Source organism: Erithacus rubecula (genome assembly GCF_903797595.1).
Source record: "Erithacus rubecula genome assembly, chromosome: 12".
NCBI classification, from domain to species: domain Eukaryota; kingdom Metazoa; phylum Chordata; class Aves; order Passeriformes; family Muscicapidae; genus Erithacus; species Erithacus rubecula.
In genome coordinates this window covers 4,352,113-4,377,965 of record NC_136664.1, presented here as the reverse complement: position 1 = coordinate 4,377,965, position 25,853 = coordinate 4,352,113, and the positions used below count along the sequence as shown (strand labels likewise).

The window sequence follows — 25,853 nt, the reverse complement described above, 5'->3', positions numbered from 1 at the left end:
TTGAGATCTCCTTTCCCAGACCACTGGCATATTCTCCAGCCTGTTACCTTGATTGCCCAGAGGAGAGTGGGACAGCAGTGCTGATAGCAGAAGGCTGGGTTGTGGTGTAGCACTTTTATTTTGGCCTCTTGACAGTATCATTAACACAATACCCAGCCAGCCTTGATTTCTCTGCAGCTCCTGAGGATAACAAAGCACTTAAAGCATGCACAGGCAGTATCTCCATGTGGCCTTTATATTTTCTCCTGCTTTGGCAGGCAGGGATGATCAGAGAGAGCATGGATAGAAGTGATGATGGAATTGCTTTTTCTACCTCACCCCCAGCCAGGATGGTTGTGGTACCACATGCTGGTGGCTCATGCCCACTCTGTTCCTGCAGTGAAGAGAGAATTGGGGTTGAAGGTGCAACTCTGGAAAACATCAAGTAAGATGTGGCAGCAATGCAACATGGCCCTACCATTCAACCCACCAAATAAATTCTTTAAAAAAAAAAAAACCAAAAAACGAAGAAAGGAAAAGAAAGCAAGCAAGCCAGGCTAGACAGAGTGACCTGGCATGCTTACATGCCTTTCAGTAAGCAAAGGAGCTTTGCTCTGTGGGAGTTGTTTTTAAAGGAGTATTTCTTAAACTTTCCAGTGCTCCTGACCCAAGCCTCTCATTTTGGGAAACTCTGAGTAATTTAACTTGGTGTGAAGTAAAATTTATTTTTGCTTCCCTGCTTCCCTCCCCACCCCCATTAAACTTGTTTCTTAAAAACAACTGAAACATTATCTTGATTTGAAAGCCCTTTCCTTTACCAAGAATAGCAAATAGTGTTTTCCCATAAGAACAGTGACAGGGTTTAGTCACTACCTGGGTACTTGGCACTAAGAAATTCCTCTTTGCTAAAATGGAGGTAATTTAGTATTTGGTTTTTGTTGCTTAATAGTTCAGAGGAAGAGCACCTGGTAACTCTCTGCTCTTTGGCAGGTTTAAGTGAGATCCCAATGGGCTGAAAAAGCAGGACAAGCTGTCAGTGTAGAAGGAAGTGAGGGTGTGCAGTTCTGTGTCTACCTGAGTGAAGTTTATCACTTTACTGGCCCTGTAGCCTATGTCTTCAGGAGCCAGGTGCCAAGGTTCATCTCAATCCATAATTTGTATGGTTTGATGATTAAGCAGGTAGTGAGGGAACCCACAAAAAACAGGAAACCAATTCTTCTGGAATGGAGCATTTACACAAAGCACCAGTTGGCAGAGAGATTGCTGCAGCTGTATTATAATTGGGTGGTTGTGCTGATGAATGATATATTTGTCCAGTGGTCTTACAAATAATAGGTCAAAACATTTCTGTGGGATGTAGAACACAGATGTAAACCGGTGCAGATAGCTGTAACAGTTGCTCAGGGGAAAACCTTCAACAGAGATGATCTTGCTGTTGTTTGTACTTGTGTGATGGGAGCATTTAGAGAGCCCAGCTGGACCCAGAGCCCCAGTGTGCTTGGCACGAGATTGAAGTTTAATTTTCTCCTGCCCTGCCCAAAAAGGCTGGAGGAATCCACTGTACAGACAGCAAACTGATATTGGGAGAATTTCCAGCAGTGGGGATTGCCCCCTCTTAAATTACAATTATGGGAGCAGATTCATATTCTGCCAATGTCCTTCTGACTCTCTTTCCTGTGCTTTTCCCTGACCTACATGGGAAATGGGTAGGAACAGTGAATAGCATGTCTCAAATATTCAGGGAAGCTCTGTAGGTTCAGGCACATACTTTGGTTTTGTAGGAAGGTGCTAAGGTCTGTGAAAGAGCTTTGATGTGGTGCAGATTTAAAGTTTAGCATGCTGTGGGAATTAAATTTGCCAACTGACACCCTGGAAATTATTTTTGTTTTAGACACAAACATGGAAATAAATATCAAGAATAATTTCTTCCTGCTACCCAGAGAATAATAAAAGACATGGTACAGTTTAAGAGAAATAAGAGAACCAAACACATAATTATCCATGTTTTAGATTCAGCTCCTAGAGGTTTTGTGTGTCATCCAGCTAACTAGTTTCAAGATGCTTACACAGCTTTTTAGTTGTGTCTTTTTCCTTGAATACTGTGCTCATTGAAGTCAGCAGGGGTGTAGGGACAGTGTGAGTGTTCCTATGTAGTCATCTTCTCTTTGGGTTTTCCATTTCAAACCCTCCCACTAAGGGTTACTCATAATTCCTCAATTAATCTGGATATCAGTGAGTATCTTGACTCCTGAAGGATTATTGGCCACCCCAGCCTATTTTTAGAAATCCTGATTTCCTTTGGGTTGTAGCTAAGCCAAACTATCTTTGTCCAGAAAATAAACAGAACATGTTAACAACTCTCCAGTTCCTCAAACATAAATCATTAATCCATTGTGTAAGGAAAGTTGCTCTCAACCAAGGAGGTTGGATTGAAACCATGATACATAATCTTTGGTATGTGGAAACTGATAAGTCATAGCAGTGTATCAATAAAGATAACAACACTTGCTGTGGATATGCAAAAGAGAATAACACATGCAGTTCATTGCCCTCTCTAGATCCAGGGCAGATACAGTGGTTACCAACACTTCTGTAGGGGATGGATACAGATGAACTTGGCTTTGAGGGATACTGGGACTAGTAACTTTAGGATACACATAACTAAGCAAATACATACTCCTGTGTTTCCCCAGCCAGCATCCATCTAATGTGTTGCTTGTTATGTGCTGCTGTCTTTGTGTGCATTTGTAGTGCTAAGCAGAAAGGTACCATCCTCTGCAGAAAGTGTGTAGCCCCATTAATCATTAAAAGGTACACCTGGCAGATTTTGTACCATGTTGCATTACAGTTAGAAAGATAACAGTAGGTTTTTCCCCAGGAATCCTTAGGTCTTCTCTCATGGTGCAGAGAACAGGTATAAATTTGCATTTTTTAGAATCCAGCAAAGTTCATGCAGGGCATGTTGTGTTTTTTGTTGTGCTTGATAGTAAGCCCTGAACAGTGCCCTCATTGTGGGGTGAGTTGCTCGTGTTTTCTGGTCAGCTGGGTGATGCAGCAGTCAGACATGTCAGTTGACAGCCTTTGGGGAAATGTCCTGAGTTGACACAATACAGAAAGGTCTGCAGGATAGCATGAAGCATGACTCAAACTGAGCTTTGTGTGCCTCTGACCTGGATCTTCTAGAAAGACTTGCCTTTCCTACTGATGCTTTTCACCAGTGCCCGTGTGTCCCCTGATGAGAGCTGCTGCTTGGTCAGGGAGTTTACACATCTCTTAGCAGGGACAGTGCAAATGTGTTAATTGTAGGATTGTTTAGGTTGGAAGGGACCTTTGAACATCATCTGGTCCTCTCTCCACCCATGCCATGCAGTGCAGGGTTTTCTTGGAGGGGGTAGGAGGTTGCTGAGAGGCTGTGAAGCCCCAAACCAGGCACATGAACTCAGCAGTGCTGAGCTGAGGCAGCCCCCTCCCCATCCTGCATGCATACACACCCCTGACTCACAGTCAGCACTTGCATTACCTTTTGTTTTAAAATCCATTTTCAACCCAGACTCCATGTTTTGAATCCCATGTATTAGGAAACTGGAACAATGTTGTCATTTGGGATTTGCAAACATTTTGCATTGAATACTAAAATAAGAGATGTTGGCCTTCATTCAAAAACTTTAATTTTGGATTAATACTTCCCTGGTTCTCATAGGGATTGTTCTGTCTGTGTCTTCAGGAAACAGATACTTCCATGCACAAGCAGCCCTATTAATTGCAAAGGGATTGACTGTCAAATAAAGTCCTACTTGACCTGAATGATGATATGGTCTCTGCTGTTTACAGTGACCAGGTTATGAATTTCTGTTCATTAGTATTGAATATTTTTATGCAATAGCCACAGATGAGTATCAGTTTTTGTATCAAATGGTGAATGTTCAGAGTTATTCTTCTTTGGAATTTAAAACTGTAAAATATTAAGTTAAGAGTGACTGTTCTCAAAAGTGTGGTAAAGCCTTCCTTGTGTAAAGCACCTTTACGGCTTTGTCACCATGGTAATGATTAAAAATAGTGCTGATACAGGAGTGGGGGTTATATAGAATTTAAATGATGATATTAAAGAAATTTACAGCTTAAAATCTCAGTAAATCTTGCCTTAAAACTGCGAGATCTGGAAAAAAAATCACATTGTATATAGTTAAAAGGACCAGTTTAGTGATCTAATTTATGATCTGAGAGAGGAAGGTTTGGTACCCTGTGACAATTCCATGGCCCTGTGCTCTGCTGCATGGTGAAAATATTATTTGAAGGGCTCAGCAGTTCTTTGGAGTGGTAGTTCTGGACTTCAGACCTCTCCTTAGTGGTTACCCAGCACACAAAACCATAACTCTCTTGGCTGTTTCTTTGCTTTCTTTAGCTGAAACACTGAGCTATTTTCACAGAACAGAGGAGTTTTCATTTTCTTTTACTTTGAGGTAAAACAATAAATAATTATGATACAATTAGGCCAACGATGTTTTTTTTTTTCTTTTTCCTTTTGTGTCTGTGTGCAAGTCAATAATATAATGATGGGAACCAAAGCTGTGGAATTAAGTTTTGCCTTTCAAAAGCCCTTTCAGGGCTTTGGGAAGCACTGTGGGCTTTGACACACTAGTTTTGGACAAGCAGGTTTATTGCTCGGACACATAGAAGGCAGCACACAAGTTTTTGGCTGGGTTGTACTCTTCCTTGAAATGCTTGGGCAGCAGTTATGGGAGACCATGAAGAGGTTTTTAAGATATCCTGCCTTTCCTCTGCATCATGATGCTGTTCTAGGTCAGATTTTGTACTCTGTAGGGAGGAGATGTGGGATCCAAGGGGTGTGTAAATGGATCTGTTTTGCCAAGGTACCAGTTTGAGCTTTCTGGTGAATCTAGTGAGATCATTTTTCAGTTTTTGATGACTCTTCTCATGGTGAAGTTGATGTTTGCTGGCGTGGTGTGTTCTTTTCTGTATGAAAGGTAACATGGAATGCAGCTCTGTGTGCCTGCTGTTTATCTGGTGCTTGATAAAACCACCCTGTGGTTATCTGAACAACCTCATTGCAAATTCAGGAGCAACATAATGGAAATTTTGCTGTACTTACAGCCTTATTTCCATAACATTTATTTTTTGTAATTAAGTTTGGAGGGATGTCTTTTTGTCTTTTTTTTTTATTTTCTTTTTGGCTTGAGATATCTTCATGAGCACATGAAGTCTGTTGCCTCTCTCATTTTCCAGCACAAGTTTGACAGTCTCAGGCCATCTGTTATCAGAAGTCACTTGAAAATTCTTGGCCTTGTTTTCTGTTTCTGGGATCTCATTTTGCTTGAGGTATCTGTGCTGCCACAGCAGAAAGGCACAGATCTCACTTGGGAGGTGGAAATGAATAGATGAAAAAGAGACAAGATGTTGACAGAAAGTTTTTTTTCTTCTATTCATTTTATGAAATTCTCTTAATGTTTTAAGAAATGGAACAGGTGGAATGGCTAGATTATTTTTTTTGTTCTTTTAAGCTTTCATTACCTTTGGACTGGGAAGATACCTCACTCTTTCTGGAGGGCCACTGGGGCAGGTTCCTCCCAGGAGGTGCATCTGCAGTAGTGGCAGCTGAGCACAGGCTGTGCTCTGTGTTGGCTTCACATGAATCACTTCCAATCTAGGAGCTGCATATCCATGTCAGCATAGCACTTTGTCCAGCCCAAGGAGGCTCTTGGCAACATGCTGGGATGCCAGCCTGGATCTGAGCTGCTGTTCTGAGCTGCCCTGCCCTCACCCAGCCATAGGCACACGTGCTTTGTGCACCCATAGCTGCCTCCTGCGTTGCCAAAATGGCCTTTTTTAAGGAGGCAGAACTCAAGCCAATTTATGGTCTAGTGGTGAAATTTGAGTAGAAACTAGATAGTTATTTTCTGTCTTGCTTTAGCTAAGTCAGGACCAGCTCTAAATTTTACCCTCTAGACTTGGATGCTATCCTATTCAAACTAATATTAGGTCTGATGATAGAGGGGTGTCAAAAACAGCTGAATAAACAGGTCAGCTTGTTATTGTGTGCTTAGGTCTCAGCTCTGAAGAGGAGCAGATACAATTGCTGGAATATGTTGTTTCTCAGGAATGCTGAGCTGCTGGCCAAGAGGGATCCTCGGGTTTTTATGCTGGTGAACTGCTCCTCTGCATTATTCCGGGGCTGACCTTATGACTAATTCTTTGCAATTCAGGATTTTGAGGTCATGGTGACCAAAAATTTCACCAAATTACAATTTCTCATCTATAACTGTCATAATATAGAGCTGCACCAAAATTATTCTCTTGTTCAGGTTTCTGGCTGCAGAAAAATCTGTTTTTAGGAGATCTCTTGTGGAGACAGGACAAGACTGGTAGGCTTTCCCTGGAGTGTAATTATCTTCCTCACATGATGCATTGGGTGTGAAAACCTAACTCTGGGAGATGACACATGCTAAGTGCTTTGTTAAGCTGCTGCCATGGGGCCCAGTTCTGCATTCTGGATGTTGTGAGAACTCCTGATGTCAGAAGACTTCCAAGACCCTGAAGGAGCAAAGGGGATCTAGGTGTTGTTCTAAATTTCCCTTTCATTTCATGCACCATTTTGTCCTTACATTATAGTATACATAATGTATTAGAGGAATTATAAAACTGCTGCTAATACCCCAAGAAAACTGTAAAATAATATATTGCAAGTGTCACAGCCTGGATCATCTGCCTAGTTCTTGCTGTAAACCTCATGTGTATCTTGTCTGTCACAGCTCCTTGCCTTTTTTTCCTAGAACACTGATGGTTTTAAAATTAGAAAAAAAAAGGTATCCTAAAGCAAGCATGTTCTTCATTCCTCTCTTCGTTCAGAAGCTGTTGCATTGCAGCTAATTCCCATTGCCTGGTCTCTGGTGCTCTTTACTGTCTTATTTAAGATGGGAATACTGGATAAGGTTATGTAACCAGGGGGGAGATCCATCAAGGACAGCAGGGATGTTGTGAATGATTCTGAACATGGGCAGTGATTCTGGGAGCACCCCAGTGATCCCTGGTTCTCAGCAAGGATGTGAGTCTTGGGATCAGAAAGCTGGGAGTCTTCATTCAGTCTTGTACATCATACAGCACTTTTACAAAGGAGAAGGAAAACAAGGAAAGTGCAGAGATCCAGTGGCATTTTGGTAAGCTGAAGAGTTGCAGGAGATTTGGGGGTTTGTGCTGATGTGGCACAATAAGATGTAATATAAAAACATGAAACAAAGTGATGGGAATGTTTCAGATGCAAATGCTGCTCTGAAATTGGGCATCTCCCTGTGAGAAACTGAAAAATTCAGTGCTCCAAAGCCCAGTGATCTGAAGATAGAAATACCCTGCTTTTCTGAAGTCCCTTTTAAGATGCTTGCAAGCATCACATAAGCATCCAGTCCCTGCTCTCCCTAAGGCTCTGCAGCAGCTTTCTGACACAAACATGTTCCTCGAGCCGTGCACATCTCTCTTGCTGACGACATTGATGATGCAGGTGCACAAGAAAGAAGCCAATTTCAAAGCCATTTATGGTGTTGAGGAGCTAGAAAATCAGCAAAATAATGCATCTGCCAAGGAGGAGAAAGTGAAACAGGTGGGTAAACGTCCATTTGGAAGATTTTGCTGACTGGTGAGAGGGGAGGAGAGCAGAAAAAGCTGAGGGTGTCCACTGCCAGCAGTAGAGAGTGGTAAGGAAAAGGAATGACGTGGCTTTTTAATCCATTTTGCATATCTGAGAAGAAATAATTGCTTTGTATGCTACTGGGTGCTACCTCAGCATGCTGGAATTTCCCAGAAAATAAAAGGGGGATAGATTATCTTTCTGAGGTTATCTTTTGTTAGCAGTTGCTACATTGTGCAGTGATAGCTGCTTGCTCCCAGATGCAGGTGCTTTCTGGGCTGGCGAGTTCTTCCGATCAGGGTTCTCACGTGCCTGAAATTACTGGCATCGGTCACATAGCCCTGCAGATGAGGCCACGTCCTGTTTTCCCAGTGATTTCCCAGCTCTCTCGTGCCTGAGTGGGATCTGAAGGGTGCAGTGCCAGAGCAGGTATGCCTGGCTGTGCTCCATGGTGGCCTTGTGCACAGCTTTTTGCTTTGCCAGACCTGGTCAAAGTGCATCGATGATAAGATTGTGCATGCTCCCTTTTTTCCTACACTGTATAGTTTCTCTGCAGTGGTAAAGTGATTTATTCCCACCATGGTCTGAGCTGGTGAATGCCAAGGCTCCACGGACACAGCCATCATATGCAGAACACAAAGGTAAAAGGTAATTAGGAACCTGGATCAGTTCAGCTGGGTATTTTATAATGTAATCAGTAACTGTAGGTCTCTGCACAGAAAAGCACACAGCAAGGACCACACCTAGATGGCATTTAATGTCACAGTGCCTTGTGTCATCTGTGCTCTGTTTGCTGCATGTCGAAACCCACAGTCACATGCTGTCTGCTGTGCTTTAGTTATTTAATACTACTTTTTGCCCCTGTGCCCTCAGTGCAGTTAGTCCACTGAAGGCTTCAGAAAGCGTGGAGGGTGTATGGTACACTGCTTTTTATATTCCTGCTTTTTTCTAATAGTCTGTTCTTTCCTTTTTTTTGACTTGGACGTATTTTTTCTGACTCTGGGTCATGCTGCAAATACAGGAGCAAGTCAGACTTACACCTCTCTGGAAGCTGTGGGTTTTGCCAGAACACTGAGATCCTGACATACACACAGTGGCCGTGTGGGGCATTTGCTGCCCTGGAGAAAAAGCCAAATATGCTGCAGCAGGGAGCAGTGATCCTGCGAGAGGAGGAGGCAGTTGTGTCTGAACACGTTTGAAACCTTCCCTCTGCCAATGAGTCAGAAGCTGTTCAAGTCCTGTAGCTCAAGCAGAGTGTCTGCTCCTGCCCTGTTGTGAGAGGCCAGCAACCTCTCTCTGCAGGTTTTTCTCACTCATTCTGCAGAAGATACTTAAGTAACTCAGGAGGGTTTGTAAACTTCTTCCTCACCAGCTTGCAGTTTGGAGAAATCTTTCCTGTATGCTGGGACAATTGTATTGATCAACTGTTTTGAAGTTTTTTCTCCTGCCCAAGATCAGGAGAAAAATATGTTGTGTAACTTTTGTGCGGTAACAAAAAACAAACTAAAACACCCAAGTGCTCGTGGGCAATATATTTTAGAATATTTCTTCATTTGGGAAGATATCACCAAATGGAATTTCCAACCTAAGATACCATCTTTGTCTCTACCAATGCTTTTTGCAAGCAGGGAGTGGCTTGTGCTTGTGCTGGAGTATCTGCAGTCATAGTGAAATTCCGCATAGCCAAAGCAACATTAAAAACAAACCCCAACTTGGCTCTGGTGCGAAAAATACGGAACAGCAGTTGCTGTGTGCAGGATGAAAGCTGATGTTTTGCCAACCTGAAGTGTAAAGCTGGTGCTGGAACTGGGGCCTGAAGAATGGGAGTGTTTGCCAAAAGGAAATGGAAGCAGGGATGGAGGGTTTCGGGGAATGCATCAGCATCGGCTATGCCAAGAAATGTCTCCCCTGTGGACAGGTCTGATTACAAGAGTAACCACATTAGCCCAGGCAAAGTGCAGCTGGAGCCACAGTTGGCCTTCTGTGTTTTCTAGCTGGGTTTACAGCATCTCAAATGCAGGATTGAGGTGGAGATGGGTTTGGCTCAACCTGCTGTGTTCCTGCATCTTAGGGACACAAGGGCTGGGCAGGGGTTTGAGAGGAAGACAAGGCACCAGCAGAAACAAAGGCCAGTTTCTTTGCTTGGTAGCAGGGAGGTCTGACAAGGACAACCTCTTCCATCCCTGCTTAGGGAGGCTAAAAGGAAGCCATGATTTTTGAGTTGCTTTCAATTTTTGGAGACACACACACACACTGCATTTGCATCAAGTTTGTCTTCAGTAGAGCTCATGAATTTCATTCTTTTGGTTTTCTTCCTTTTCCTTGGGTAGAATATCGTTCCCATTCCATCCTCTCATCCCCTCTTGTTACTGAAGGTTATCTTTGCAGTAGTGTTGAGCACATCAGAGAGCAGAAGCCCAGAAGGATGGGCAGTCAGTTGACCACTGTGTGCAAAGGAGGTGGATATATATATGTATATGTAGATAAAATATATAATGTGCTTCAGGAACAAGTTCAGTGCATTAATGTTGAGCTGCCCAGTGTCATGCTGAGAGGTGACTGAGGAGCCTGACTCCCCCATTGTCCCATGTCTACTTTGCACTTCTCTTGGTTCAAGCAGAAATGCATTTTGTCTCTGTTTCATGCTTTTAAAATTGTGTTTATTTCAGCATTTCTTTCCTTTGCAGTGGTACTGTCCCAGGGGTACCTGAGCAAAGGACAAGCCCTGTGCTTGTGGGAAGTGTCAGTGTGGTTGTTCCAGCTCGTGCCTCAGTAACAGCTGAACCCGCGTCACCACCTGCTGAACCCACTGAACTCTGTCAGCTCTGGAGCAGCACTGACCTGAGCCTTGGGGGGGTCTGCCTGGCTTAGTGAGAGCTGGAGCAAAGTGGCACACTGCTGGAAAAAGCCAGGGGAATCAGGGTAGACTGGAAAAGATGGTGGCCAGAGATGGTGAGATGGGGAAGCACAGCAAGAGGGTATCAACACTCAAACTGCTGCAGGCACAGTGCCTGCTGCCTGCCAGTGGTGCTTCTCCTTGGAGTGCCTGGATCCAGCAACTGCCTCAGAGGCCTCAGGGTCAGAACGCCTCAGATCTGCTCTGCTCCTGGCTTGCCATATGACCTCAAGGAAATCACCTTGGTTTTCTTGCTCTTTTTCTCCTTCTTGCTTTTAATCATCTAGACTGCAAGCTGCTCAGGACAGAGAATGTTGCTGGGTACATTTATTCAGGCCATAGATTCACAGGTGCCAGTCAGTGTAGTAAATAATGGGGATTTTACCAGGATCTTTTTTTATATGAGCTGGCAAAAACCAAAGTGTTATTTAGACCTTAACTGAGTGAGAATTGGAAGGACTCATCCTATAATATTTCTCTCCATTTCTCTGGTCTGTTGCAAGAAACTTGTGGGGAGGTGAGCTTCAACCATGGCAATTACATTCAGAGAAGCAACTGAAGCAGAGAAGTTGTTGCACTTCAACATTTTGCACTGGGTAGAATGAAAATACACAAAAAAGGCTGTGACCTGAAAACATGGTGGAGAGCAAAAGTTTACTGCTGCTGTTTTGCATCTATTTTAGAGAGCAGCACATTAGCCTTTCTGTACAGAGCTGCTCTGTACAGAATTTCTGTTGCAGAAGGTCAGGAAGAGTTTGATTACTGCAGCATGAGCAGTTTGAAGTCCCTGATTTAGAAAAGTTTCCATAATCTCATCCCAACCCCAGCCCTTTGCCTGGATTGGGACTTTCTATAGACTTAGTCTTTTCAGGTAGGTTTTTTTGGTTTTTTTCATATTGGTAAATGTTGCAGGTAGGAACATAGTTCCAAAAGCTTTCAGTGGATTCAGCTGGTGATTTAAGTCCATCTCTGACTAATAGGGAAAATTCTGATATCAGTAAGTTACCCTTAGGTATTTTTCAGCTTACCGTAAAGTAAGTAGTATGGGCTAGTATTAAAAGCAGAATATGGGTATGGCTGAGTTTTGGGATTCCTCTTTGTTTTCATGAAGATAATGAGTTAAAGGTCAAATTGGCAGCAGGTGATGCTGCAGAATACGTGGTGCACCTGGGCTTTGTAGGACAGGCCAACATGTGTGTTGAACATCGCCAGCAACTCTTCCTGTTCTTGGTTACACAGCGTTTGAACAAAATGTTCTGCTGCAGTGGAGAAAACCTTTCCAGAGTCTGCTCTCTGTGTTGTTTTTATCTCTGCAGATTTGCATCTAGCAAGAGGCACCTCCATTTTACATAAGCACTCACCATGGAAGTGTAACAGTAGCCTGTGTCATCCCTCCCGCAATGAGCTGGGGGGACCTTTGTGCGGGAGCCTGACCTTTCCCTCTTGCTGGAGCTGCTCTCGTTGCTCAGCAAGAAATAAACAATTGCTGGCACCCACAGCCCTCCAGGGCAGCGCCCGTCCCTGCAGGAGCTGCGGCCTGTCCCGTCCCTGCAGGAACTGCAGGGGCTGCAGCCTGTCCCGTTCCTGCAGGGGCTGCAGCCTGTCCCGTTCCTGCAGGGGCTGCAGCCTGTCCTGTCCCTGCAGGAGCTGCAGGGGCTGCAGCCTGTCCCGTTCCTGCAGGGGCTGCAGCCTGTCCCGTTCCTGCAGGGGCTGCAGCCTGTCCCATTCCTGCAGGGGCTGCAGCCTGTCCCGTTCCTGCAGGAGCTGCAGGGGCTGCAGCCTGTCCCGTTCCTGCAGGGGCTGCAGCCTGTCCCGTTCCTGCAGGGGCTGCAGGGGCTGCAGCCTGTCCCGTTCCTGCAGGAGCTGCAGGGGCTGCAGCCTGTCCCGTTCCTGCAGGGGCTGCAGCCTGTCCCATTCCTGCAGGGGCTCAATCCTGTCCCGTTCCTGCAGGGGCTGCAGCCTGTCCCGTTCCTGCAGGGGCTGCAGCCTGTCCCATTCCTGCAGGGGCTCAATCCTGTCCCGTTCCTGCAGGGGCTGCAGCCTGTCCCATTTTCCTGCAGGAGCTGCAGCCTGTCCCGTTCCTGCAGGGGCTGCAGCCTGTCCCGTTCCTGCAGGGGCTGCAGCCTGTCCCATTCCTGCAGGGGCTGCAGCCTGTCCCATTCCTGCAGGAGCTGCAGCCTGTCCCGTTCCTGCAGGGGCTGCAGCCTGTCCCGTTCCTGCAGGGGCTGCAGCCTGTCCCATTCCTGCAGGGGCTGCAGCCTGTCCCATTCCTGCAGGAGCTGCAGCCTGTCCCGTTCCTGCAGGGGCTGCAGCCTGTCCCGTTCCTGCATTCCTGCAGGAGCCTCCCTACTGAAGACTCTAATGATCCTTTGCAGGCTGCATGTGGTAAAGGGGGCAGAGAGCTAGAATTTAGCAGGCTCTTCAGCATTAGAAATGGCCATTAATTTTCTTTATGTAATGAAGATAGTATTTGCTGATGGGAGGACAGGTTCCCGAGAGTACAGAACGTTCCCTGGCTGGCAGTAGCAAAATAAGGATGAAATTTTGTCATCAAAAAGGCTAACTTCATTTTTCCCTTTTTAGATCAGGTGTGCTGTCCTGGCTGCTTTAAGATGTTCCTAACATGAAAGGTCTTGCTAGGGCTGAACAAGGCAAGTGTATGATGCTGGCTGATTTTGTGCATTAGAGTCCATTTTTCTTAGCTGTTGACTACATCAGTATTATCATTCTTGTCCAAGAAAGTGTTGTATGAGCAAGGGCTACAAGATGAAGCCATTATAGGATAGAGAAGCACATGAAGATCTTATTTGAAAAAAGCTGAAAGTTTCCTACACTCTTGAACTTTCTGTTCACAGCAGTGTTCAAAGGCTTTTGAGCACTGATGGTAAAACCAACTGCTTATAGATTTTTATCACATTTCCTTGCTTAATAACTCTAGAAAAGTAATTTTTAATATGTGGACTTGAGTTCTTTTCTCCTGTAAAAGACGATTGAGACTTAGGTCTTTGGGTTTCTGTAAGACTTAATTAATTAGAGTGATTTGAGAATGAAGGATGCCCTGTCAGTGTCACTTATTCTCCTCATTTTGCTTCTTCTGGGCACTTAATAAATTCAGTGGTTTTGCATTTAAAGTCAGCATGGTAAGATTTTGGAATGACACTGGCTGTGTGGCTTTGGCTGGTCAGTAACTAGGAGGGTCAAATTCCAATTTGGCATATCTCATTTTCACTCACATAAATTTTCACAGGAGCTGCTGCTTTTAGTGAAATCCCCCTAGGAACTGGATTCCTACCCTGATATTTTTTGTGTTCAGGCTATTAATGGTAAATGTGTGAATTTTTTTCAGCAACTGAAGGCATCTTTTACACTGACACCTGGGGGGTGAACCCCTGGATTGACATTCCTGTTCTCCGTGTGGGTCTTTGCCAGGCAGCTTTGTTTTTCAGCTTGTGAGTGATTGTTGCTCCCTGCTCTGGAGCCAGCACAGGTAGAATGGAGCAGATGGCTCAGTGTTGTCTAAGTGCTTGCTGAGACACAGCAAATTGCTTCTGTAACCCACTGATAGGTTTCAGGCTTTAATTGAGGCTTTCAGCAAGGCGCTCAACAGTGAAAAGCATTCTGCTGAGAAAAACAGCACTGTAACCATGGCCAAAGGTTCTGGACAGCAGAGTTCAACCCTCTTGGGGATGGCTCCTCTATTTATTTATTTATTTTCTGCTGCTTTCCCACCATCATTCAAGACTGCTGTAATGTCATTTGCAGACTGAAGCTCAGTCTGCCAGTGCCACTCAGTCCTTTGTGCTGGAAACGTGAAGCAGACACTGATAAGTTTGTGCCTGCATCAGGCTCAGTGTGTCTGCAGAGGTGGCTGTCCCTTGATGCTCCTTTGAGTCCCTGCCTGCCTTGAGCAGCAGCTTTGGTTCATCTTCCCTGTGTGGCAGCTGGTGAAGCTCCTGCTGTCTTCCCTCTTATGTACGTCAGCATCATCAGAATTCTGACTTTTAATGGATATCTCTAAAAGGGAAAGAAAAACTCCCTTGCTCCTCCCTCACCCCAAGCAAGAGTGGATTTGACAGCAAAAGAAGGATATTTGTGGTGGAGTTGTCTGAGCAGCGTCCTGTTGGGCAAGAGTTTCCTTCAGCAGCAGCCCCTTAGGCTGAAGGAGCTGCTCTGAAAATGAGTTGTAACTCACCAAAAAAGGGGCAGCCCAGAGAGGCAGGGATGCAATGGCCCAGTCATCCAACTCTCATCATCCCTGTCCCCACATTTTGTCAGCTTTGAATTCTGCTTTGAGCTTGACTTCTTCACAGTACAGGGCCAAGGAGGAAGTTTCAGCATTGGAAATTGTATCTCTTGAGCCAGCTTGGTTTAGTGTCCTCAATTAGTCAGAAAGGAGTTGTTTCCAGTTAAAAGACTGTATGGTTGTCTTAGATTTAGTGCTGGAATGGGTCTAACAAAAAGACCATAAATAAAGGTACTGCTTGAATAAGAGAAATTAAGTTCTATGATTGAAGTTTCCTAAGGAGTCCAAGAAATCTGTGATGTGGAGGTAGTGCTGGTAGCTTAAAATCACCATTGGATTTACTCTGTCCCAAGGAGCTCAAAAGTACAAAGATTTTTGTGCAGTTCTGAACTTGCAGCCACATTTGATAGTGTCCGCAGCATGTTTTTATGTTCCTTTAGCTTTTCAGTGGCTTAAAATGCACTGAAAGTGTGAAACTACACAGCCAATGTGCTTTTGTACTTGGCATGAATTTAATTAAAAAGATAATTGGATTGCTTTATCAGCCTTTACATGTCAGCCTAGTGCCACTCTCCTCTCCCCCCTCTAACAATGCTGACAAGCCCAGTGCATTTGAATCTGTATTTTTCTGCATTGTTCTCTTTTGTGTTCTTGGTGGGGGTGCAGAGGTGAGTGCTGTTGGGCAGTAGGTCTGCTCTGGGTGGGAAGGAAGTGGCTGATAAGCAGAGAGCCAGCCTGGTCAGATGGTTCCTGCTGGGGCTGCCCTGGGCCAGCACAGGGGGAAATGCCGGGAGCTGCAGAGCTCCAGAGCAAAACAAAACTCTCAGGCTGTTTGCAAAGCCTGTGTTACACTCAGGTATAGCCCAAAATGTGCAGGTGAGATCTGCAAACTGCACAAAATGGGCAGGTTATGTGATTTTCATGGAAATGCTGCCGAGGAATGTAAGATCCATTTTTAGTGCAAAACACTGATGTTTTCGTGTAAACGTGTGTGCCCAGCCAGTGCTGCTAAATAAACCTGAGCATGTGTCCAGACTTCTGAACAACCATTTTTGCAGAGGACCAGACTAATGCAAAGAGCTCATGCAGAGAGAGGAGTGGAGGGACATGTGAACTAAATACAAGTGGGATCCCTTCAGTGCACAGCTCCTTCCCTGCCCCTGGCACTGCCTCCACACTCTTGTGCAGCCCCTCCTGGCTCTCATGTGCCTTTCATGTTGTTTTCAGAAGTGATGTTTTAACACTCACCATCATTTCCTTGAACTTGTAAAGTGCCATCAAGCCACCTCTGGAAATTTGGGTGGTTGGGTTTTCTCTAAAGATTGTTTTTTATAATATAAAGCAGCTTCTGTTCCAGTAGTTTGTGGTCACATTGCTGCTGAGGAGTAAGAGTTGCCCTCTGCTTATCCAGCTGCTCTGTGGATGGGGCAGTTGATGAAATAGCTTGGACATGGTCAGGAGCCTGCAGGGAACTGGGGCAGATGGGATTAGGCAATCAGGAATGCTGTTGTATAGAAGATTTGGAGACTTTACAAGTTGGATTCTGTTACAGCTGGAGGATGTAATATGACTTTCAGGCTCCTTCAAGACAGGAAAAAAAGCCTCTTGATCTTTGAGGGTTTTTTGCTTTGGTAAAATAGATTTAAATGAATTCTGAATGTGAATTCACATTCACAATAAAGGATCTGTAAGAGTGATGTTTTGATGGCCTTTCTCTCCCCCTTCCTTAATGACTGTCTTAAAAAGAACTTAAGCTTTAGAAACAGTTCAGTAGCAGGTATTTGTTGTTAGCCTGAGGAAGAAGGTGTTTGCAAGAGGAGATGATGAAAAGAAAGATGCTCTGGAATTAAAAAACTAATTTTTAAATGAAAGAATCATGGTTTCTCATGCTTCCACAGAATAAACTGGTTTAGAGATAAAAAGTTTTCTTGTCCATTTAACTGTTTCAAGTACAGCTACTCAGCCACCAGAAAAGACAGAATTGCAAATACAAAGCAGCCCCCTTGGGCAGCAGGAAGCACAGCTGCCTTCAGGGTGTTGATGGTGGTGTCAGCGTGGCCCTTTTTGTGTCTTGCAGAAGAAGATTTACAAGTACAAGAAGGTGCTGAGCAACCCCAGCCGCTGGGAGGTGGTGCTGAAGGAGATCCGGACGCTGGTGGACATGGCGCTGACGTCCCCGCTGCAGGACGACTCCATCCACCAGGCACCCCTGGAGATTGTCTCCAAGCTGCTCTCAGAGGTATGGCCCAGCAGGGCTGCTGGCACTCACACATGAGACACAAACAGTTAAAAGTTTGGGGCTGGGTTTTATTTTAACTCGGGACTTGTCAAAATTCTGCCCGTGAGTCCGCTCGTGATTTCTGCTGACTTGAGTGGAGTTTGCACTTGCTGGGGAGAAGAAGAATTTGGCACATGTTATGTAGATTTCTGGGAACAAAACAAATCCCATTTATCTTGTGTTTGTTGGTTTGGTTTTTTTGGTTGGTTGGTTTTTTGGTTCTTTGGTTTTTTAAATTATCTATGGTAAATTTATCATGGGTTTAACTCATGCCTTAAGTCAGTGGTAAAGCTCCCTCTGACTTCTCTTCCATTGGCTTTGCTTCCATGACCAATAATTTTTATACCAATATATATACACACACACCAATAAATTACTTGTGTAATTAATTTATTTTTACTAATTCTGGTAAAGAAAAGCATTTTTCTTCAGAGTTATTTGTCTTCCTCCTATAACATCTGTTTCAAATGTTTTACTTTTCATGGACAGGGATCATAATGCCAAGCAGGGTTTTCATGTCTTAATTCTGATGTGACAGCAGAAGGATTTGATACAAGCAAAAAAATCCACTATTTTTTTTTTCTTGCAGTAGTCAAAAATCTTAACAACTCACACCAGTGTAACCTCTGGATGGATCATGCTGCTGAAAAAGCACAGAGCAAAATCTTCTGCATAGGTGGTAGCATAGGTGACTCTCAGTCAATTTATTGGCTTTTCCTGGTACCATGTTTAAAGAAAGAATTTTGGGAGAACTGGCCACAAAAAAAACCCCCGCCACAACAATCCTTTTAATAATTTTTGTAGAGATGTAGAGCTTATCCTAAGAAAACATTTTAAAGAAATATATTGCTGACTTTGCTTTTTCAAGTGATTGAGGCCTCTGGCATTCTGATATTTGTGTGCTGAGCTGAAGGGCAATGAAGGTTTGCACCACTCCTCATAGCAGGCAATATACCACCTCCTTTAGGAGAATAATTTAGTGCTGTGGTTTTTTATTCAGAAAATAAGCAATTGAGTCTTGAGCCTTCTTCTTTTGTCTGGTGGTAGCTGAGGACTGTGTGTGCTGGTGTACCAAGTCAAGAGTGCTCTTCGCTCACTCATCTTTCTTCTATTCAACTCTTTCAGAACAACAACTTAACCACTCAAGACCATGAGAGCATTATTGTGGTGAGTATCTTTCTGTCAAAAGCTGAGGACAAATCGATGCTGTTTGATAACAGTTCTCTTAATGCCTGTCTCTGCCCCAGTGGAGTAGGGCAAATGTGAATGCTTTTCCACCAATGCTGCTGAGCTTAGGCAGGAATGAAAACCATTTGTCTATTTTTTGTCATTTTTGTCATTTCTCTTTTCTTGTTTCATAGATGAATTACAGTAAAGCTTTCTGTCAGCCTGTGTGAGAGAGCACAGCATGTTGAGTGTTAACAGTCTCTCCAAATGGGCTCCTTAGGAGGCTACACAGCAATATCCATATCTATATATGTACTTTAAATAGTCAAACCCCATCATTTCCAGATGTGCCCTATAAAACCCTTAGGCTGAGTAGTTTCCTGAGGGGCTAATGCTACCATATACAGAATGTCTCCATTGCTGAGGGTATGTGAGCAAGGCATTGCTCTTGTGTCATTCCAGTTTAACTCCCTGCTAACTTATTTGTAAAAACATCCTCTCCAACATTTTCTTTCTTGTAGGTCACATGTATTTAGGCATAGAAATAAGTGAAGTGGCAGCTCTATTCCTTGTGAAACAAAGTATAAAATCTCAACAGTGTATCAGAGGTTGAACTTGGTTCCCCATCACTGTGATTTAATTTCTTTCTCTGGCAATTTTTAGGAGATTTTCCTAGTAATCTAATTTAGAGCCTCACCACCACCTGATTGTATCATAAATCTGTGACTCTGTAAAATTACAAGGTGTCAGGTATCTGCCAGTAGGTGTTAATTGTGTTTAACTGCTGTTTAAGGTACCCTTTTAGATGGAATCAGCCACTGAGATAAGTTTTTGAAGTAGAATTTACTTTCCTTTGCTATAGCCTTCATTTAACTCTAGTGCCAAGGGTAGTTCAGGCCCCCAGTTACAGCTTGTTGCTTTTGGGGAAGGATTTTTTTAATGAAAGATGTGAGGTGGCCTCCAAAGGTCCTTTCAGCCTGTGTTATCCCTCTGCTCTGGGTGATGGTTCTTCAGTTCAAGTCCTGCCCCCGTGGAGGTTGTGCCAAGCCATTAAGGAGCTGGCAGTTCCTGGGCATTCGGAGCTCACTGCCATTACCAGATAACCTGGGCTATTCCTGGAAAGAATTGCTAATACTGTGTGTTTATGTAGCATGTGGAAAGTACACAGTGCTTGGCCATGCAGATGGGCCCAGCTTTCCTTCTGTGGATGGTGCTGGGGCAGATCAATATCCCAACCAGCCCTTTCCTGCTCAGGATGGGGACACACGTGTTGCCTCGGCTGGGCAACGTGGCACAGCACGTGTCTGCTTCTGACCATCTGCTTCCTGCTTCTGACCATGGCACCTGTGAGCAAAACACAGGAAAGGTCCTTTCAGGCTGTCACTCTGTCACACTGACCACAGAGGCAGAGCCATTGCCTGCTGGAGTGTCTGTGGTGGTGTTACCCTAAAGCAAACAATCCCAGTTGGGTTCAGGAACGATCTTGAGCTCGTGTGTTGGATGGGGAGTGAGGATGTTGTGGGCTCACTGGATGAGGTTGTGTTCTCCATCAGTCCCCTGTGACTGGCCCAGCACCAGAGGAGGAGTGAAGTTGCAGAAGGATGGCACATGATAATGAGGATCATAGTTCTTATGTGTAGCCAGACAGAGCTTTGCAGATGTGCTTGTGTTTCCTTGTTAAAATTCACACTAATCTTGACATGTTTGTGTGTGAAACAGCCACTACAAGCAGACTCACAGGGCTGAGTAAGGAGATGAAAGGGAGAGCAAAAACCAAAGCAGGCTGCCTTAGTTAAAACCCCAGGTGCCATCCAGATAAAATATCTGGTGTTCAGTTGCTTAATACAAAATGTCCTGGCTGCTGTGTTCAGTGTCTTTCATTGAAATGGGTACTGGGAATCCCTGTAACTGAAGAGTGGAAAAGCCTGAAGGCACCACCACACAGAATTATATTATTCTGGTACCATTTTCTAGTTTACAAAGGAAGTAACAACAGCATAAGTTCATTACCCCCTCAGTGGCAGGTATGACCTCTAATGTGTTTACCCAGCACATTGGTTTGCGTAGCAACAAAGGAATGGTTGATCTCAGCTTTTACAAAGTTAGATGCTTGATTTTGATAAATAGGGTCCTCCCAGGTAAGAACAATGCTAGGTTGCTTTTAGTGAGCTCTTTCTTACAAAAAAAGAGCTTGAACTCCTTCACAAAAGATGTATGTGTGTGGTGGTGTTCAGTTTTTTCTTTTAGGGAGATGTTCTAACTCAAACAGTGAGCCAGATTCATCCTTGCTTTTTTATATCCTAAAGCAATTGGTCTGCTCCTGTTTCCATTTAAACCATTAGAAATATTGTACTCCTTTGCCTGTTTTACATATTTGCACTGATGTAGTTAAAAGCAGAGTTTTCCTGAGGATTCATAGCAGAGGTGTGCTTGAACTCACTTGTAAAATAAACACATGGCCCACCTCTAACTTATCTCTCTATTGTTTTGTCTCTTTCTAAAAGTGAGCATTTATCCCCTCAAGAAAAATACTTCCCTGCAATATGCTTTTTCCAGTTGCTGCCTTGAAATTCAATTTTTCTCCCTTTTTTTCTTCCTTTCTTTTTAAAGGCAATTGCACCTTTGCTGGAAAACAACCATCCTCCTCCTGACCTCTGTGAATTCTTCTGCAAGGTACAGCTTTGTTTTCTGAAATCTCATAGTTGTATATGAATGTAGTTCTTTGATCAGGAGGTTTTTTTCTTTAACTTCTTGCCTCCTGCCCAGATTGAGTTCAGTTTTTGGTCAGCAAGCAATGATACTGGAATGGTGAACAGCACCATTATGATAAATACAATCATATGCTTAGTATATCAGACTGTTTTGTCCTGATACCGTGTGAGAGTTAAAATTTTGAGACTCCCACACCTCAGTCTGGGTACAAGAGGTGTCCTACTGCATTCTGTGTTTAACTAATGCAGGAATCACTGGAGCCACTGTGTTCAGATGTGTGTAACTCACCCTTATGGTGTTTTGTCATTGGGTAATGGCAGTGGGAAGATCATAAGGACTCATCTTCTTTTCTGGTAGATCCATGCTCGTGCTGCATTTCGTGCCCTTTATCCATAAACTTCAGAGTACTTTGGATTGCAGACCTTGTAGATTTAAAAATACTACTTTTCCTCGAGGCCTGTTTGTGTTTGAGTTTCAAGTCTGCTTAAATTTGCTTACTGATGACTGGGTACACATTTGTCAAATATTCTGGATGCTGCTTGTAATTCCCATTCAGAGTTACTCATCAGCTGCTTCTTTCTACAGAAATAGAGTCAGGTGACAGAAATTCCTCTGACTTGCATTTTTATAAGCACTCTTAGGTCATCAGTGGCCTCAGACTTGATGCATTTTTATTCCTTATTTGGGATTTTTTGCCTTTGATCTCTCTCGGAGATGGGCACCTAATTGTCTGTAAATGTGTGTAGTTGCAGGATGGGAAACAGATTATGGACTTCCCAGAACAGAAGTGAACAGGGTAATGAGAAGGAGATTTATGTTCAAAATCAACCCTGTCTTGAGCAAGGGGTTGAACCAGATGGCTTTCAGATATCTTTCCCAACCTAAATTATTCTGATCATCCTGTGGTGGGAGTGTGGGTTGTTGGCACCATCTAAGATCCACCACAGGTTTTTAGCCTGGGTCCCAGAGAAAGAAGATTTGTGGCCTTACACTGCCTGTGTGATCATATATTCCTGTCCCCATCCCCTTTGTTTTTAAAACTGTTGGCAGTAAGACCCTAGAATGGTAGACTGCAGTGAGTTTTGGGAAGAATAGGTGACGGGGAAGGGGATTTGCAGTTTGTGAGCTCCCTTGGGAATCTTCTACTAGATGCCAGCAAATCCACAGGAAGGAGCAGTATTACAAGTACCTTAATCTCAGCAAAAATTAACTTCCCCCAAGGTTAACAAGATCCAAGGGGTACTGCACGAGTGGGGTGTGAGGCAGGGGAGCCCCATGTCCGTGAGTCCTGCAGCCCCACGTGTGCCCCTTTGCTCCCCGCAGCACTGCCGAGAGCGCCCGCGGTCCATGGTGGTCATCGAGGTCTTCACCCCGGTGGTGCAGAGGATTCTCAAACACAACATGGTGAGTGCTGCTGCCATGGCAGCTCCAGCAGCTTGGAGGAGTTTTACTGCCATACCTCTTGTGATCAGCAGCTGTTCTGCTGCCTGTTGTGTGCTGTGGTATGTAAATCTGCCTCCCAGAGTGTGAATGCTGCATGTAATTGTGTGTTACTTCGTCAGCGCAGAACTAATAAGCTTTCAGTGGGATCCTCAGAAACATCTAAGAAAAACCATTGAGGGATGTTTCTTTTGGCAGCAGTGCCAGCATATACAGCTCCAGCTCTCTCCCACCTGGCCCTTGGCTCCTTATTTACTCTCTGCATGCCATCCTTGCAGTTAAAACAGTTTAAAATCAAATAAATAACAAAAACAGAATGGGGACTTTGTTAATTTTGAGCTGGAGCCCTCGACACTTTTTCTCTTCTTGGTTTCTGTTTTTCTTCAAGCTCATATTCAGGAATCCCAGCTCACTGGACATCCTTATGCTTTTCTACTGCTATTCTTCCTTCTCATTACAGGGTATAGATACTCTGTTTTGTGGCTGTTTTTACCCAGACTTTCTCTCTTCTCATTGCTAATCAATTCCTTGTCATTGTTTGAAATAAATGCCCTGCTTTGCTTTTCACCGTGTAGACCAGATTCCCCTTCCCCAAACTCTGAAAATATTCCTACATGATCCATATTCCATTCCTAAAAGACATCTGGAGTACTTACCAGCTCTCCAGTTTTTGTGGCATATTAAGTTTCCTGACAATGTTTTTAAGTTACATGAAGAAATCTTACTTCACAATGCAGTAGCAAAGAATAACAAGTGAATAAAATAAAATATTTAAGGCAGTTGATTTGGCTGAGATCTCAAGGATGAACCTCTGTAACGTCATAATTAACTTCTTTTCATTAACATAATTTTAGAGACCATCCATTGTCATGCTGTGATTAGCATGAACCCAGTAGAAAACAGTTCATATTTCTTATTTTTCCAATCTTATTATTTAACTCCCTGAGTTTACAGAACTAGGTAGAAAGCCCAAGATGGCAAAAAGGTCATATTCTTGGCTCTGTGCCAGCACTCTGCAGACATGTAAACATTTTTGAATATTCTGTAGTGTTCAGTGAAATATTCTGTAAATGTTATTCTTGGATCCCAAACTGATTTTTTTAAAAGCATCCAGAGCTCTTGAGGGGTCTCAAATAAAATCTAAATGCATAGTGTAATGCTTGTATTTGGTTAGCTTCAGAGAATTGGGTATATTTACCATACTTAACATTTGCAGATTGAAAATCAACATGTCTGTACCGCAGTGTGTAGTCAGAGAATTTATGGTGTCAGGTATTAATTGGAGTGGATTTGGGCACTTTACCACTCTCTGGGGACTTCTGTACTGAATAGTGCTTTAGAGAATGTGTGTGTGTGTGCACAAAAATAAAGTTACTCTTTAGGAGGACACTAAACTTCATCACCACAGGAGGCCCTGTGCAGTCCTTGGGCAGGAGACTGAGCTGGTTCTTCCCACCTTTGCCTCCAGTTTGTTCTCTGGCCTTTGAAAATTCCCAACAGGTTTTACTCCACAGTTTTCTACCTATAAAATGGGAAAAGTGTGTCTCGTTTATCTCTGATTTTAGCATCTCAAAGGAACAAGGGTAGGTTTTTGTCTTGATGATAATACTGGTTCCATGCAGGACTGGAGGCTGTTGTGTGTATGAGGAGTGCTCAGCAACCTCCCAAACCTTTGGGCTTTAGCTGTTTCAATATAAGCCCCCTTTTTTTTTTCAATTTTTTTTTCTTTTTTATTTTTTTTGGGAAAACAGTATTGGTTGTGTGTATTGTTCTGTGTTTGGTATGTGATAGGGTGTTATATTAAATTTAGGGAGATACTTTATTTTACAGAGGTTGGCAATGATCTCTTGGACTTTGATTCCATCTTCGGTTAGGACACCTGGACAGGTTGCAGACTTTCATAAGCAGATTGCAGTTGCAAAAGCTGTCTTGCAAGGCATGTTCATGAAATTAATCAAATGTTCTATGAAGCACACACTGCCCTTGGATCAAGTATGTTTGCACCTGACAGAAGGAGCTGTTAAAATTTAGTGATGTTAATTGTAATGATGTGGACTTGCCCACAGTTCCTTTCTGGGTGAAGTTACCAGGCATCCATTCAGTACCAGCAGAGAGACACTTAGGGCTTGAAGGACACCTTGTTCAGCCTAAGCTTGTGTTCAAGTTTTTGCTCATTTTCTCTGGCTGTAAAACTTAGCAGGTGTTAATACAGGTTGTGCTATAGAAGTGAAACCAAAATGAGTTAACAGAAGGTTTCAGTGCTCTGGGAGTTGATCATCCCTTTTACAGACCACCACTGGTTCATTACCATTTGTGGCATTTTTTTAACATTTCAGTTGCCATGAATTTTTTTCAGGATAACTTCCACAGGCAGCTGCTGGAGGAGTAGCTGGGAGTGCCTGTTTGTCCTCAGTGGACCTTGTTCCCCACTTGGAAATTCAGCTCTGTAGTCCTGCAACACCTGTGTAATAAGGTTACACCTGTGTAAATGTGAGGAAATATGCTGTGGAATAACACTCACCAGACAGCAGAATTTATTCCTTTCACATCTAAAAATAGCATCTGATGTGAGGAGATGCAGGATTTCAGTTAGCAGGTGCCTGTCTGACTGCAGGATTTAAAGAAAGTGACTCTTGATCTCACCTGTCAAATTCACAGTGTAGCTGGAGTAAAATCCCTGGAGAAAAAGCAGATCTCTGGTTTTGTACTTGATTGCTTATTGATAGCATGTCAAAATGATTTTCTCTAAAACCAGAATAGATGCCCATGCCAAACATGGAAATATAATACATTTTTGAGTTTTATTTCTGAAAAACTCTAGTTAGGAATGGAAGCAAAAGTGCCAAATAAAAAAAAAATTTCAAAATCAGAATATTAAGTGAAAAGTGCAACACAAATGTAAGTATAGGTGAGATTTTTTTTTTTTTTTTTTTAGTTGTTTGTCTGATTATAGAGAACTTTGTTTTCCAAGTGAGTATAAAGGAAAGAAGAGATTGGAAATGCTGTCATTAGTGGGGAGAACATTACTTCAGTGTGCAGAGATGCTCTTCTTTTGAAGCTTGTCAGCATAATAGCAATGTGAATTCAGTTGTGTTTGAGCTGGTTTCTTTTGAAAACCCACAGTTTTGATGTGCATTCACCATCCTCACTGAGTCTCTCCTTCTTGGACAGGATTTTGGGAAGTGCCCTCGGTTGCGGCTCTTTACTCAGGAGTACATTCTGTCTTTGAATGAGCTGAATGCTGGAATGGAGGTGGTGAAGAAATTTATTCACAGGTTAGCTACATTTAATTTATGGTGCATTTCCAAGTCCATGCTTTGGTGTGTTACTTCTCCCAGCCCTGCTTTTCTGGCTGTTAACAGTAGCTGGTGTTTTTTGGTACTGGAAAACAGCAAATAAATTAAATCCATCAGGTAGTGTTGCTGAAGTTTCTTTTTAAAAATGCTAATTCTTAGGTAAGGCTAGGTTTTTCTACCTTTTTCCACCCTGCAAGCAAATTGAC

General features: G+C 43.4%; 1 protein-coding gene across 2 annotated transcripts in view; it reads left to right on the top strand.

Annotated features, from left to right (window-relative positions):
* Positions 1–25,853, top strand: part of CMIP (c-Maf inducing protein) — a 127,867-nt gene that overhangs the window by 77,132 nt on the left and 24,882 nt on the right. For both annotated transcript variants that reach the window (XM_079315854.1, XM_079315855.1), the window contains exons 4-8: positions 16,832–16,993; positions 18,158–18,199; positions 20,810–20,872; positions 22,235–22,315; positions 25,523–25,626. In XM_079315854.1, the coding sequence (XP_079171980.1) occupies positions 16,832–16,993; positions 18,158–18,199; positions 20,810–20,872; positions 22,235–22,315; positions 25,523–25,626 (452 nt within the window). The remainder of the gene's footprint in view (positions 1–16,831; positions 16,994–18,157; positions 18,200–20,809; positions 20,873–22,234; positions 22,316–25,522; positions 25,627–25,853) is intronic.